Source organism: Myotis brandtii, unplaced genomic scaffold (genome assembly GCF_000412655.1).
Source record: "Myotis brandtii unplaced genomic scaffold, ASM41265v1 scaffold411, whole genome shotgun sequence".
Lineage (NCBI taxonomy): Eukaryota > Metazoa > Chordata > Mammalia > Chiroptera > Vespertilionidae > Myotis > Myotis brandtii.
In genome coordinates, this window is record NW_005365804.1 from 1,549,937 (window position 1) to 1,566,466 (window position 16,530).

The 16,530-nt window shown below is 43.6% G+C and overlaps 1 protein-coding gene across 3 annotated transcripts in view; it reads left to right on the forward strand.

The window, feature by feature from the left end:
- FAM192A (family with sequence similarity 192, member A) overlaps nucleotides 1-14,259 on the forward strand; it is a 28,095-nt gene extending 13,836 nt beyond the window's left edge. For all 3 annotated transcript variants that reach the window (XM_005873522.2, XM_005873523.2, XM_005873521.2), the window contains 3 exons: nucleotides 3,850-3,983; nucleotides 9,389-9,453; nucleotides 13,484-14,259. In XM_005873522.2, coding sequence (XP_005873584.1) covers nucleotides 3,850-3,983; nucleotides 9,389-9,453; nucleotides 13,484-13,701 — 417 coding nt within the window. In that variant the 3' untranslated portion in view covers nucleotides 13,702-14,259. The remainder of the gene's footprint in view (nucleotides 1-3,849; nucleotides 3,984-9,388; nucleotides 9,454-13,483) is intronic.
- The last annotated feature ends 2,271 nt before the right edge of the window (nucleotides 14,260-16,530 follow it).

The window sequence follows — 16,530 nt, forward strand, 5'->3', positions numbered from 1 at the left end:
TGGCCACGAATGCTCGGCCCTCAGATTTTACAAGGCTCGTTTCATGGCCCTCGGATCTCAGTTCACATCTCCCTTCCTAATAGAGACTTTCCCTACGCAGCCCACCTAAAATTGCACCCCCTCCCATCACTGTCTATAATGTCATTTTTAATAGTACTTGTCACTACCTGAAAGTCTTGGTTTGTTTGCCTCTCACCTGCTGGAAGGTAAAGTAAGCTTTATAAGAACAGGGACTTGGCCATCACTGATTTTTCAGTGCCTGGTATGTAGTGGTTTCTTGGTATATATTTGGATAAAGTAATGAATGACTCATAGGAGAGGTTAATAAGACCACCCTAGTTTTTTTTTCTCCTATGAGAATTTTTTTTTTAAGGGAAGAGGGTTGGTTTCTCTAAAAAAAATTTTTTTTTTAATTGATTACAGAGGGGGAAGGAGGGAGAGAGAGAGAGAGGCGGGGGGGGAGAAACATCAATGATGAGAGGGAATCATTGATTGGCTGCCTCCTGCACACCCCACACTGGGGATTGAGCCCGCAACCTGGGCATGTGCCCTGACTGAGAATCGAACCGTGACCTCCTGGTTCATAGGTCAGTGCTCAACCATTTGAGCCAGGCTGGCCAGGCCTCCTATGAGAAATCTTATTTGAATATTTCAAAGCTTATATGTTGAATGACTTCACTAGTGCGATTGAGCAGGCTTCACTTCCGAGTGATATGACACTGCTGTGTGTGTTGATATTTTTTGCAGACAGTGTACAGTGGGTTCTATTAAAGAGTTATATGGGAGAAAGTGTGCAAAGATTCCTCGGGATTTGGTTTAAATCAAGGCGACGGTGATTGAAATAAGGTGGCAGCATGGTGTCACAAAACCTGCTCTTAATTGGTAGCAAGAGACCTGGCTTCCCGTCCTAGTTCTCCTAGTGGCTTTCTGGTGTAACATTAAGATAGGAGTTGATGGAAAGTTACCCCTCAATCCCAACTGGAGGATCGAGACATTATTCGGAAGCTCCCCTCTGCTGACCCTAGAACAGCAGTACGCATTGGGGTTTGCAGACATGGGCAGAAATGTGTATGGCATTGTTTCAGGCACCAGGCTTTTTCCGCTAAGGAAGGACATTAATGACACGTCTCACGTGAATTGTCCTGTTTCATGTACTTAATTTGCTAGGCTAGCAAATAAGACCGAGTGCCTCCCAAAGCAGCATTCTGGAAAGCAGTGTTGGTTATGGGATGAGAGGCCCTTCGGTTTCCAATTCAAAGGGAAGAATGAACGGCAGCAGTGAGGCCAAAGAAACTTTCCTGTCCTGGTAACGTTACAGCCACCTTGACGAGGCCCCAGGGCTATTGGCTTTCGTCAGAAACTTGGAAAGTTCTGACTCTTTAGAAAAACCGAAGAAAAGCAAGCCTTCCAACTCACTGGTGTATATGCACTAATCCCAAGGGTGACTGTAGCCAGAGACATGTTGAGGTAGGAATTGGAGGACTCGACATTTGTTTATGGAAGCTCTTGGCTTTAACTGACCTTTATAATATGATACATTTTATAATGTGATACTTGTGAATACAAATAAGCTGTGGTTTGTGCCATATAAACAGCAGACCTCTAGTTTCCTTTACCCACATTATGTATTAAGAATTGTGATTTTTTAAAAAATGCCTTTTAATGAGTTCCTTGAGAGTTTTGAGGTGTGTTTGTGTATTTAAAGCATTTTACAGGAGAGGGACTTATGGGAAAAAATGGCTTATGATTTGGATATGGGTCAAAAATAATATTACCACCTTCCTCCCATCTTCCCTGCCTCCCCCAAAAGAAAAGGATGAACACTTTTCTTCACTTTAAAAGAATAAAAAATTAAGTGTTGTGTTTTTTTTTTTTGTCTGCGTCCTGGTATTATAAATACACAAGTACTTTTATTGTGTTAATTCCAATTTGTTTTATTTTTCAACATTTAATATTAAGAATTTTCTTTGAGTTTCTATTCCTTAATGTTGGATTTGTAGGGAAAAATCACAGCATGCTCATGGTTTTTGGCATTCTATACTAGAAAGATAAAATCTGTTTCATTTCTGTCCTTTTTTTTTTAATATAAATATTGTGAAAGAATTACATATGTAATTCCCCCCGTTGCCCTCCCCCACCTACCCCTCCCCAAGCCTTCACCACCCTATTGTCTGTGTCTATAGGTTATGCTCTTTCTTTTTAAAATATATTTTTATTGATATCAGAAAGGAAGGGAGAAAGAGAGAGAATCATCAATGATGAGAGAGAATCAGTGATCCATTGCCTCCTGCATGTCCCCCACTGGGGATCAAGCCCACAACCTGGGCATGTGCCCTGACCAGGAATTGAACCTGGGACCCTTTAGTCTGCAAGCCAACACTCTTATCCACTGAGCCAAACTGTCTAGGGCTCATTTTTATTCTTTTTTTTTTTTTTTTACAAATTTAAACTGTTTATTGATGCACTTAAAAATTATAGTAACAGTCCTGTCCAGGTGGCTTGGTCGGTTGGAGCATCCTCGCATGCCTTGAAAGGTTTCGGGTTCAATTCCTAGTCAGGGCACATACCTGGGTTTGGGTTCAATCCCTGGTCTGGGTGCATTCGGGAGGCACCTGATTGATGCTTCTCTCTCTCTCCCCATTTTTATTCTTAAAAAGGATGAACATTTAGTATTAATATCCAATCTGTTCCCATAATGACCTTAAAAACATGAAACTGATGAAACAGTAGTATTGAGCCAAATGCATAATCCCCATTGAATATTGCAAATATTTAAGGTAACTGGTGTTCATAAGAACAGAGATAGTGCCTGGAAAGTGATCAGAATTAGACTTTCCTTATTTCTGGTACCCAGTGTTCTCCGTTGTTTAAAGACAAATAAACAACCATACACCCCCCATCCCCACCTCTTGGGGTTGATAATATATGCTTCTCAGATTCCTTGGGCACTAGATGTCACTATTGCTCCAAGAGGGCTCGACTGCGTCTTAAGTAAGAAGTTGTATCCTGTTGGAACACTCATCTATTGCATAATAGGTTGTGAGAGAATGGAAGGGAAGGTGGAGAGGAGGCAGGTAGAGAGAACAAAAGAAAGTGACAGACCTTGAAAGCCAGAGATTGACATCAAGCATGAAAAAAGTGATGCATAACCAGGGACAGGTTATGCTTCAAAATCAACTTTTTCGTTCTTGGGTTGTGTTGTATATGCACAGGGGTTTCTTGTTAAAATCACCTTGAGGGAGGATTTAAAACTGGTTCCTGGGCCTCTGGAGGTCCGCATCCAGGAGGCTTGTGACAGGAGAGGGGGTGGTGACTGATCGACACGAAGACTCTGTTTTTTAATGAACTTAAGTGGTTTTGATGTTGCCTTGCACCAGCAGAGTAGGAGGTAGTCTTCGTCGTGTCTAAGATTGATGCCATTAATAGTCATAGGACATTCTGCAAAATTGGGAAAGCAAACATTTTCAGGGAAGCCATATTTTTTTCCTGTTGCATTTATATTCCTTAAGATTTTTGTTTTCCCCAGCGAGCATGATAACGACTATGTCTTCGGTAGTAGCAGGTTTTCTGGCTGTACTCAGATTTTCATAGAGAATCGGAGGGGAAAAGTTCCCTTGCCTATATTATTTTATGCTTGATTTGCCATCTTCCTCTGTGTTCACCTTCATTTCTCTTGAAATCAGCTGGATTTGACTGGCAGAATAGGGAGGGCTTTTTCAAATCAGTAGGCTAACCATGACTTGGCAGAGCCAAAGTGTTGGTGGATTAGATTTGCATTCCTTCTCAATTTATCATTGTCCTGGCACAGCTCTTCCGTTTGCATAGTTTGACCCTTAACCTGTAACTCACAGTAATCTCAACAAGGTTGGAATTGCTCCAGAAAACAAGAAGGAAGTGGAGAAGAAAGTGGCCATGAAACCCATAGATACCAAGAACAAGTTCTCCCAGGCAAAGCTGTTGGCGGGAGCTGTGAAGCATAAGAGGTGAGCCGACACTTGCACAACTTAAACCTCCCTCTGACCGTGTCCTCTGAAATGCCTCTTGGAATGATAGCCAGAGCTAAGCGTGAGTCTCCGTGAAGTTCCCTCGGGAGCCGCACCTGGCTCCCCCTTCCCAATTTCATACGGTCTATACCCTCTGAGCCTGGTCTCTGACTGCTCATTCAGCACAGCAATGGCTACTCTGCCGTGGGCACCTGCTGTGTGCCTGGCATTGTGCTAAGTGCTTTCTGCGCATGATCTCATCTCGTCCTCAACAAGTGTATGAAGTACAAGTGACTTACAGGTGAGGAGACCGAGAATTTGAGAGGTTGAGAACTTTTATCCAAGGTCACAAAATAATAGGAGAGGTGGAGTGTAATAGTCGGGCATTTGTGTTTCTAGGCAAACGAGGTAGCAAGGTCTATGAAAGGATCTGTGCAGGGCGTAATAAGAGCAGGGAAGAGGAGACACCTAAGGCTGCCTGGAGGGCGGGTGCTCCTGCTGGAGAAGTTAGGAAGGCTTTAGAAAGGAGATGATTAGTTGTGGGGAACCGGCACGGCCATGGCATACTCAGCCCCAGGGCGCCTTATGTGCCATGCCAGCTCAGCCTGGTTCAGTGACCCTGAGTGGGTGGGGGTGAAAGGATTGAGAAAAGACAGACAAGAGAATGAAAGCTGGGTCTCGGTGGGACGCTGCTCCCTGATGAGGAGACAGCGCTGGCGCCCACAAGCCGTGTCTTTATTTTATAGCAGATGCCACAAGGCAAAGTAGGGGCGTGATCACGTTGTTTACAGCATTCTCGTGGGTTTCAACCTCACTTAACTACATGCACCCGTACTCTATCACAAGGCACGTGGGGTTACGTGTTTGGACCATAGGTTCAAGCTTACAACCACAGCTGTTGGCTATAATTGTGCTGGGAGGGCCCTGCCCTCCAGCTAGGACTTGCACGTGGCAATGAGGACCCTGTCCTTTCATTAGTCTGAGGCTTGAACCTGGCCAAAACACCGTAGCCGCACCCCACAATTAGTGAGGAGGACTAGGGCTTTGACAGGCAGACAGGAGAGGGCCGGCAGCTGCGAGCAGCAAAGGCATTGTGACTGTACGAACATGGCCCTGTGATAGGGTCACAGACCTGGCTGGGCTCCGCGTGATTGCTGGGGGGGGGGGGGGGGGGGCTAGAGATTTGGGTAAGTTCTTTGTTAGGTTCGCTCCTCCCTTTCCAAATCCTCAATGGCACCAAAGCGATTAAATCTGGTTATTTCAGTTTGACCACCATACCAATGGCAAAATGATATAAAGTTTTTAAGTGCAGTCCATTAGGAAAATCAATATGGTGTATTGTCAGCCAGCCACGTGTATTGAACGGAGTGTATTGATGCAGTCTTGTGGTTTGGCACACCATTCATCGGCTGCAGATGTTCTAGAACATTGTTTACGTGTAAAAATGTCGTTATGAGATAGCAGCAGAGGGGAGGAGTTTCGGCAGCCTGAAGAGGCTCGTTGCCCGAGCTATGAATTATTCCTTTCACATTTTCACAGAAGCTCTAATGCCTGGCCCAGTGTCTTTCAGGATTTGGGCCTGAGTCCATTAGAAAGGGCTTTCTAAGTGGGCAGTCACCTCAGTAGTGTCTTGCAGCCAGCAGAATGGGTCTTATAGCTGTCTCCCTTATAGTCCTTATCGTACTCGGTGACATGCATATAACCCCTTTTTGGTTTTGAAACTACATCATTTCTTGTTATTTTGTGTAGCAAGGTGATAAATGAGTCTCCTGGGGCCGGAGTTCCTAATGTTTCCAGCCTGGGTTTATAGAATCACTTGGGCGTTTGTTAATGGGCTTCTAGGCCTCACGCAAATTCTGGTGCAATAAGTTTGGAGTGAGTCAGTCTGGGAGTTTATTTAAGTCTAATTAACATCCATCACCACACATAGTTACAATATTTTTTTTCTTGTGATGAGAACTAAGATCTACTCTCTTAGCGACTTTCAGACATACAATACAGTATTATAACTAGTCTCTATTCAATACAGTATTACTAACCAGTCACCAGACCGTACATTACATCCCCAAGACTTGTTTACTTTATAACCGGAAGTTTGTACCGTTTGAAGGTGGTCAAATCTACCAGTATTTTATGGTTAGATCATTTTATATTTTGTTCATGAAATTCTTCCTACCCTGAGGTCATAAGATAGTTTTTCTTCTAAAGTTTAGAGTTTCGTCTTTCACATGGTAGTCTTGAATCCATCTGTCATTGATTTTTGTGAAGGGTATGAGGTGGGAATCCCATTTCAATTTTTTTCTTCAAACAAAAAGCAAATTTTCTAGCAGCTTTTACTAAATATGTGTATCCCCTCCCCCCCAGGAGTCTTTAATATCACCTCTGTCTTATAACAAGTTTCCATACATGTATCGTTTTTTTTGTTTGTTTTTTTAAATATATTTTATTGATTTTTTACAGAGAGGAAGGGAGAGAGATAGAGAGTTAGAAACATCGATGAGAGAGAAACATCGATCAGCTGCCTCCTGCACATCTCCTACTGGGGATGTGCCTGCAACCAAGGTACATGCCCTTGACCGGAATCGAACCTGGGACCTTTCAGTCCGCAGGCGGACACTCTATCCACTGAGCCAAACCGGTTTCGGCTGTATCGGTTTGTTTGAGGGGTCTTTTTTCCTTGTCCTTGGATCTGTTGGACCTGTTGGACCTGTACCATTCTGGGTAATTATTGTTGCTTTATAATAAATCTTGATATCTGGTCGGGCAAGTCATATCTATTCTTGGCCACTTTGTTCTTCCATATAAATTTTAGATTTAAGTTCTTTTAAAATCTCTATAGACATTTTTATTGGAATGTTATTTAAATTGCATGATAAATTTATAGAGAGAACAGATCTTTATGGATTTGAGTCTTCCTGTTGTGGCATATATCTACATTTATTGATTTCCTTTAATGTCATTCTATAAAGTCTTATAATTACTTTTCAAAAAAGTTATGCACAGCCCAGCCGGTGTGGCTCAGTGGTTGAGTGTCGGCCTATAAACCAGGAGGTCATGGTTTGATTTCCGCCCTGGGTTGTAGACTCAATCCCCAGTGGGGGGCAGGCAGGAGGCAGCCAGTCAATGATTCTCATCATTGATGCTTTTCTCTCTCTCTCTCTCTCTCTCTCTCCCTTCCTCCCTCCCTCCCTCTCTCTCCCTCTCTTTTCCTCTCTGAAATCAATTAAAATATATATTAAAAAAAAGTTGTGCACATTTTTTCTTAAATTTATTCCTACGTATTTTATGTATATTTTTGCTGCTGGTGTGTAAAAATGCAGTCAATGGAATATTTACATCCAGCCACCAGCTCTTATTAACTTTAATAATTTATCAGTGGATTCTTTTGAAATTTTTATGTAGAAAGTTACCATCTGTAAATAATGACAGTTTTATTCTCTTCCTTGTGTTTTTTAATTCCTTTTTCTTATCTTACCTCACTGGCTAGGACCACCAGTGAAATGTTAGAAACAACTCTGCACATTCTAGTTTTAAACATAATGTTTGTAACTTTCACTTCTAAGATTAGTATTGATCGATTTTGTTTGTTTCAGATATCCTTTGGCAAGCAAGTTAAGGAAGTTCTGTTCCTAGTTTGATAAGAGGTTCTTTTGTAGCCATTAACTGTTAAATTTTGTCTTATTCTTTTTCTGCTTTTGAGTTGATCAAATAATTTTTTCTTTATTCTGTTACAGAGAAAAAGTAAATTCATAGATTTTTCTAATGTTGCATTCCTGTGAGAAACCCAGCTTGGCAGTGATATATTGTTATTTTTCTTAACTCCACTGGCTTGTTTTGCTCATAGTTTGTATCAGTTGTTGAATCTATGTTCTTGAGGGAGACTGGCCTGTATCCCCCCCAGTTTTATCTGATTTTGACATGAAAATGAAAACTAGCTTCAGAGAATGATTCAGGGAGTGTTCCTTCTTCTCTTCTCTTCAGGAGTGTGTATAAGTTGGTAGTGTTCTAGTTTGTGAAAGCTTAGTAGAACTAGATAAAATCATTTTTGTCCCCCCTTTAAAATTTTTATGATTATAGGACTAAGATTATCTACATCTTTCTGAGTCAGTTTAATTTGGTTTTATTTTCTGGGAATTCACCCATTTTGTCTTGTTTCAAATACATTAACTAAAGTTGTTAGTATTTTTTTTTTCTGATGGTTACTCTATCTGGAATTGTCTCATTTTGTTAAGTTTTTAGGTGTGTGTCCTATGTAGCTGATTTACAATTTAGTCTGTTGATCTTTTTACTGGTAGGGTTGGATTTATTAGGATTTTTTATAGTTTTTTAAATATTGTTTATTTGAGAGAGAAAAAGGGGAGAGAGAGAGAAACATCGATTTGTTGTTCCACTTATTTATGCATTCATTGGTTGATTCATTGGCGTATTGGGACAACGCTCCAACCAAATGAGCTACCCAGCCAGGGAGATACAGTTTTTACTATCTTAATGTTATTTGTCTTTAAAGAATTTTTTCTTGTATTCTTTTTGCTTTTAAAAAAATTAAGATTAAAAATTACTTCATTCAATTTTTCTTTCTTCCTACTACTAGTTTGGATTTAGGTATTCTATTTCTGTTCTTTTGGTGGCCAACCTTGCAATTGACCAGTATACTTAGGAAAACCTAAAGTAAATCGCTATCTTACTTCCCTGCAAAATTATACACCAGCCTTAGGACTTTGAGCTACAATCACCTTCTTCCTTTCTTACATGCTTAGGACTTTAGTATGATCATGTTTGACACCACAAATTAGATGGGTTTGTGTATGTGTGTATGTGTGTGTGTATGTGTGTGTGTGTTTATACAGACAACATTGTGTTTAGATTTATGTTTGTATTTGCCAGGTTTTTGGTGTTTTTTCCCCCCACCATTCCTTCCTTCTGGAATTAAGTCCTTCCTTCTCGAATTATTTCCTTCCTCATTGAAGTACACTGTTTAGATGATCTTTTAATGAAGGCCTTTTAGATGACTTTCAGAATCTCTAGCATGTAACTAAAGATGCTTCCTTCGGTCTTTAATAACTTAAACTAAATTTTTGTCACTTATGAACATGTCCAGATAGTCTTGAAATCCGTCTGTGGTTCTATCCAAGATGAATGAATGATAAGGACAACAAAGGATCTGAAGTGTAGGAAACGGTTGTAGATATAACACTTTATCCCTTGAATTGGTCAGGGGTTTAGGTTGTCTTTATAACCAATAATATAACCAGGGGGAGACTCTGAAATGAAGACTTTTTATTTCAGATTATTCTAGTTCCTTGAGGCTGCCTCAGAGCCATATAAATGGTTATTGGAGCTCCTGATCCCAAAGCTTTGATCCCCAAGATTGGACTTAGCTCACATCACCATGTTTTCTGTTACAGCTCAGAGAGTGGCAACAGTGTAAAAAGACTGAAATCGGACCCTGACCCAGATGACAAGAATCAAGGTGGGTGGCAGCTTTCACTTCATTCTTTACTCATAATACCAAATAGTAAAGGGCTGGAATGCATTGCACTTATGAATGACGGCGTTTATCTCTAAGCAGGCCTACCTAAACTTAATTTACCAATTTTTTTTTACCAAGCAGGATTTATACCCAAGAGTATGTCAGCTGCCCTGCAAAGTACTATGTTAGAAACCCGTGGAAAAAAAAAGAAACCCGTGGAACTGATAAGTGGCCATTGTGCTCCCTAGGAGTGCGTACACAGCCAGAGCCCTGGTCATATCACCTCTTCTCACAAAGGATTTTTCTCTGTTTTCCCCAAATGTCAAGTTTCTTGATTTCACCTGGCTTGCTACCAGTGAGAGGTAGAATGCCAGGCTCCTGCTGGTGGTTGGATTGGAGTGAGCCTAGTTTTAATACAGTTTCCAGGACTACACTTTCTTTGGTGGTTACTTTTATGTGATCAAATCTGACACTGCATTAAGTGACACAGTTGTAAGTGAAGGTGAGTGTATCCTGGGTGCTGGATCAAGAACGGGAAATTCAAGAGTGTTTTCAGTTCTACCCCTGACTCCCTGTGGGATTGAGAGTCTGAGATAAACTCAGTGGGTCATCCATAAAACAGGGCTTAATTTATTTTCTCTCTCTCAAAAAAAAAAAATGGATATTTTAAAATATGTATCTACTGAGCACCGGTAATGGCCAACCGTTGCTGATACCTTTTGCTGTATAATCTACTTTTTAAAAAAATACATTTTTATTGATTTCATTTTATTGAGGAAGGGAGAGGGAGAGAATGAGAGAGAAACATCAATGAGAGAAAATCATCAATCAAGTGCCTCCTGCATGCCCCACATTGGGGATGGAGCCTGCAACCCAGGCATGTGCCCTGACTGGGAATCTAACTGTGACCTCCTGGTTCGTGGGTTGATGATGCTCAGTCACTGAGCCACACTGGCCAGGCTCTTCATTCCTTTTTAAGGCTGTCTGGTATTCCATCATATGGTTTTACATAGTATATTTATCCCATTTTTTATTGATGAACGTTTAGATAGCTTCCATTTTTCACTTGTGATGTTGTATTAAATAATCCTATACATGCATCATTTTTCATATTCACAAATATCAGGTTAAATACATGGAGTTATTAGGTCAAAAAGAATATACTGTGGCTGCTTAACTAGCATAAGTGTATACTGTGTATACTTCGTGGGAATCTTAAACATATCTCAGCCAGGTAATTCGTAGCTCTGCATCTGGTGCTTAGTCCCTGGTAGGAAGTATTTGCATGAGTCAGTGGAAAGGAAAACGGGGGGGTCTTGACAGTGAGGCACACACGTGTTCAGAGCCATCTTTTTTGGCATTCTAAACGCCTTCTTCCTCCCCCTTCCATTCGTACAGCAGAAGCTGGGCAAGAAATACCTTCTTTTGCTAGGAGCTAAGGCCACACAGGAGGAATGTCTGCTGTGTCTTGCTTCAGGGTCTTGTCCTCAGCAGTAGGAGGATTTGTCCCCTTGGTCCCCCAGAAGACAGCTCTGTGGTCCCGGGGAGAGGCAGGCTTCCCCCACCGGAGCTTCTGGCTTGAGCTCTGCGCAGAATGCACACGCTGACCCCATCTCCTCTCAAGTCACGCAGCTGTCTGAATCGCAAGCACATTCTCTGTTAGTAATTTTCAGTGTTAATTTGCTGTGACAATGTGGTCCTGCAATTGCAGAAGTTGGCAGGAAACTTCACCAAATGGCTGAGATCAGAGGGCACCATTTTGTTCTCTTTGGACAGTTAACTGCTTTTGGAATGAAATTTGTCAGAGTCGTAGTCTCTTTTCTCTCTTGAAACCTCCTAGATAATTGGGAGATTTGGTCTTTTGGCTTGAACTCTGCTGACGCCACGGAGTTCTAGATCTTTGGTTGCCTTTCTGAGGCTGCCGTCCACCCTTCCCTTCGGCCAGCTCTGGTCCTCACAGGCACTTTAGACTTGTCCTTCTTTTCTAAGAAAGTCACCCTGAAATACTTAATAAAACGTCACATCTCACTGAGCAGCTATTTTTCTAAGTAACTGACTCATATCCTAAATATTTTTCTAACAGAATACTGAAAGTACATTGTATATGTAACTTAACAGTGAATGGCATACAGTATAATGTCATGTCCACCCCCCAACATTTTTACCACCCCCCAAAAAAGATTTTTGCCATTTGCAGTGAAACGCTTCCGTGTCTTGAACACATTTTCCTGCATTCTCACACACTGTGGGCTCTGGCCCGCTCTGTGCCAGGCCCTGTGCCGTATGCCCAGCGGGTGGCATGGGGAAGAAAGAACCCTTGTCTTGTGGAGACTCATGGTTAGAGGAGAATATAGACAAGCAATCCCTGTTGTCTCTAGGGCTGCCCAGTGGTCCCCCGCCCTCCTGGCTGTAATACTGGGATGCCTGTGGCCACAGAGACGTGGGACTGATCCTCCCTAATTTAAGTGGCCCAGGATGCTCTTTGGATTTTTGCATTTACCTTTAAAAAAAATTTGTCTGAATAGGTAGTATATGCACATAATAGAAAATTCTAAAGGGACAAAGGAGTGTGGAGTAGAAAGTTGTCTCTCCCGTTTCCCAACCACTGAGATTTTTTTCCCCAGAGCAGCCCGTTACCAATTTTTAATGTCTTTTTTCAGACATTATCATGCATAAACCTGGGCATGTCCCACCACACACACACACACAAATTGTACCTTAAACGCACCCTTGTCTTTCTCATTTAGCACAGTGTCTTGTGGACCATTTGATACAGTAAACAGAGATGTTTACTCTTCTTGGTGGCTGAACAGTAGTCCGTTGCTTAAATGACCCCCTATTGATGGACAGATCGTCTGCACACTTGCTGTCGGCAGTGCTGCAGGGCATGTTCTCGTAGGAACAGCATGTACGTCTGAAGGACATTGTTGAACTGCCCTCGCCCCCTCCCCCAGCAATATGTAAAGATGCCTGTTCCCCTTTCCCTTCTTACATATTGTTTATTCTCCTGTGTTTAAAATTCATCTGCTCCTTTTTCTGTGACTGTTCATGTCTTTTGTCCACTTTTCTATATGGTTATTGGTTGGTTGGTTTCAGAAGAACTCTTTATATCTTGAAAGTTTTTGTGATATTTGTTACAGACGTTTGCCTCTACTTTCTTGTGGCTTATGGCCATCTCTGCAGTCACTGTCAGCTCTCATTCCACTTTTCTCTCTCTCCCTGTTTTAACGCTGCCTATCTTAGCAGCTTTCCCCCTTATTAGACCTTCCAGTAAGATAAGGAGATATATTCTAGTCCTGACCTCTGTGTCGGGGCATTTGAGATCTCTCTGAGCTTTTCAGTGTATTTCTTGCTTACCCCCTATTTTATATACTAGGAACCATGTATCCTTTCGATATTTACATGAGCTATTAGTTCGGGCTTTGTTAAGACAAACCCTAGAAAATAGTACCCTTGTCAGTTGAGATGGTGAAGTTTGAACTCCAGCTCTTCCTCTGCAGTGAAGAGCTCAGGAATCCTTTCAGTACATGATTTTTTGATTCAGATTTAGTTTAACATTTTCTCCTCTAAGTGGCCTTTACCTAGCAGGTCATTTGACCTCCCTAACCAGTAAAATGAGGGCTAAAACTTGCATGGCCAGTTGTTGTAATGGCTAAGTGAGGCTGGGAACATTTAGAAGGAAGAAGGAGGAGTGGACCTCTTAACTTTTCCTTTAATCTTTAAGGCCTGCTTTCTCTAGATTGAGGCCTTCTGTCACTAAGGTGGCAGTGTAACTGGGGTGGCCTGGGGCAAGAGAGCCTCGACCTACTGGTGACATTCCCCAGGGTCTTAAAATGCTCTCTGGTTGTGGCTTCCGCTCTCTCAGATGTAAAGGAGGAGGTGAGCTAGAGGGTGACAGTAGTGTCGCCCGCACAGGGTGGTTTTGAGGCTTCCATGGGAAAGCCCTCGGCACAGTGCCTGGCACATGGAAAGCAGACCATCACCTGTGGAAGAGGGTGATGAAGCTAAAGTCCTCCCTCCTCCTTTGCAGAAGCCTCGTCTTGCGTGGCTCTTGGAAGCACGTCCCTGAGTGGTCCCTCCATCCACTGCCCCTCGGCTGCGGTCTGTATCGGCATCCTCCCAGGCCTGGGCGCCTACTCTGGGAGCAGCGACTCCGAGTCCAGCTCGGACAGCGAAGGCACCATCAACGCCACCGGCAAGATCGTCTCCTCCATCTTCCGAACCAACAGCTTCCTCGAGGCCCCCTAGCTTCTGTGTCCTTATCCAGGGAGCTCCTCCCCGAGAGTACACAGATGGCTCACCTGCCTGCAGGCATTGGCTCCCTCAGAAAACTTCTTTGCCTGCTTCCTGTGCACACCGGGACATTCTAACCTCGTCTAAAAATGTGCCGGCACCCACCTGTGTTTGGTTTCTCTTTCCACTCCGGTGCAGATGCCCAGTCCGGCCCCTGCCTCTCTCCTCACTCATGTGTGGGGTGGGGGTCAGGGCCCGGCAGAAACCCCCCTGAAAACGCCCTGGGAAGACAGGGCAGCTGGCTGGTACAGGGTTTGGGTTATGTTGCTTTCTTGTGGTTTTTTGTTTTGTTTTGTTTTGTTTTGTTTCCTTTCTGAACAGCACAGGGAAGCAAGGGCCATTCTTGGACAGGTATTCTTTTAAACATTCTCTCCTAGATGAACACATTGTTTGGTGGCACTGCATTGTGGAGATGCGGACGGAGAGAACTGGTCCAGGTAATGAACTGGCGCACTCCCCTGGAACTAACCAGTTCTTGATGTTGTGTGACTAAGATTAAAAACTACATCTGCAGGGGGTGTCACTTCGCACTCATCTTTCACTGTGAGGTGTTTCCTTACTCTGAGAAAACAGTCTTTCTCCTCCCTTTATCTAATCCCATTTAAAACTAAGCCTTAGCCTGGCTGGCATGGCTCAGTGGTGAGCGTCGACCTATGAACCAGGAGGTCACAGTTTACTTCCTGATCAGGGCGCATGCCTGGGTTGTGGCCTTGATCCCCAGTCTGGGGCATATAGGAGGCAACCGATCAATGGTTCTTTCTCATCATTGATGTTTTTATCTCCTCACTCTCCCTTCTTTTTTGAAATCAATAAAAATATATTTTAAAAGGAAAAAAAAAAGACTAAACCTTAGAGAAGCAGACATAGGCCTTATTTTATCAGAGCCAGAAATCACAAGTGCTGATAGGTCTGTGGACAAGATGGCTCAGTTTTGGCGGCTTCTGGATTCCTATGGGACCCGCCCGCATATTCTGACTATGCTCTGTATTCTGTCGAGGTTCCTCTTTGGTTGATACTTTTATAGTTGTGGCTTCTAACTCTGGGAGCTATGTCTAGCTTAGAGGTGCTGCCCTAGTCCTTTCCTCCTTTTCTCTGCTGCCTCTCTTCCTTTCCCTTCCCACACAGAGCAGCTCCGAGGGGGTGAGCCGCCAAGACCTAGTATTGCTCCACCTCTGTGTCTCAGAGACGGAGCCAGGGGCTCTCCCTTTGGGAGGGAGAAAGGGATGCAGGGAGACTGGTATGGAGGCCTCAAGGACAGAGGTAGTTTTTTTAAAAAAAAAAAAACTACTGGTTTGGCTCAGTGGATAGAGTGTCAGCCCGTGGACTGAAGGGTCCCGGGTTCGATTCCAGTTAAGGGCACATAACTGGGTTGCAGGCTCGATCCCCAACCCTGGTCGGGGTGCGTGGGGGAGGCAACCGGTTGATGTGTCTCTTTCCATAGATGTTTCTGTCTCTCCCCCTCCCTCCCACTCTCTAAAAAATCAAGGGAAAATATCCTCAGGTGAGGATTAACCAAAGCAAACCTGTAGGCCCCCTGCTTCAGGAGAATGGGCCTGTGCGGGTTCTTTCTTCCCCTGGCTTCCTACGTCAATTGTTTCTCCCTCCTCGGGTGTGAGACGGAGAGAGACACACAGGATGTGTGACACTGTGAGGCTGGCAGGCAGAGAAGCTGCTCGGTGTTAACGTGGGCAGAGGCCCCTGGATCTCATCCAACCCACTCCTTCCCCCCTTCCCATGCAGTGGCATTCCAGTGCCCATTGGCAGATGGCGACTCCCCTTCACCCAGAGCTGATGCCTGAGGTTTCTTCCTCTTTTTTGGAACCACTCTGTGCTAATTGTTCCTGACTGGCAGCACAGGCACATCGGTTCCATTCTAACAGACAAGGCGTGTAGGTAAAACTGTGATGTAGCACCTTCTGCTTCTCTGCTTCATTGTTCCTGCGACCCGTGCTGTCATGATTACGGAACGTCCCCAGAGCAACCTCGGCTCGTTCCAGGAAGCAGACCGAGGAATCAGAGGCACCCTCTGTGTGTGGTATGACTTAATAAGAGGCCATTACGCGGCCTCGCGGCCTCTGTTACGTTGGAGGAAGTTAACAAAGCATTGCAGGAATTTAAAACATACTTAATTTGAAGGCTAATAACAGGCTCTTGCTTTTGCTGCACTGAATCTGTGCTCCTAACTCCCTCCCCATCTACCAAAGCAGCTAGATTGTGGCAAAGGCTGAGGCTCTTCAGACTGAGAGTTCAGCTCACGTGTGTGTCTCAGGCGAGACTGAGAATCGCTGGTGGTCATTGCATCGTATTCTGTCGTACCGGGTAGTGTGGAGCGTTGGGATGAAACACAGGCTCTGTGGGAATCTGAACAGCAAAGCAGGACCTGGTCTGTCCGGTAGAGGAAGCAGCCTTGTAAAGCATCCAGTGGAGACCGTGTGGTTCAGACCCAAAGAACAGGAAAACGGAGGAAGCACTGCTCCTGTCTTAATAGATAACGGGTTTTATGACTAGGTCATGAGGGATAAAAACAAAGTTCAGGGTGGGTTTCTTTAAACTTGCTTATGTTATCTTGAGTGGCAATAATTATGATTATTTTTAATGTTTTTATTGAGCCTGACCAGCGTGGCTCAGTGGTTGAGCGTCCACCTATGAACCAGGAGGTCATGGTTCGATCCTGGTTTGGGGACATGCCCAGGTTGCAGGCTCAATCTTCACCGTGGGGTGTGCAGGAAGCAGCCAGTCAGTGATTCTCTCTTGTCATGATGTCTCGCTCTCTCCCTCTCCCTT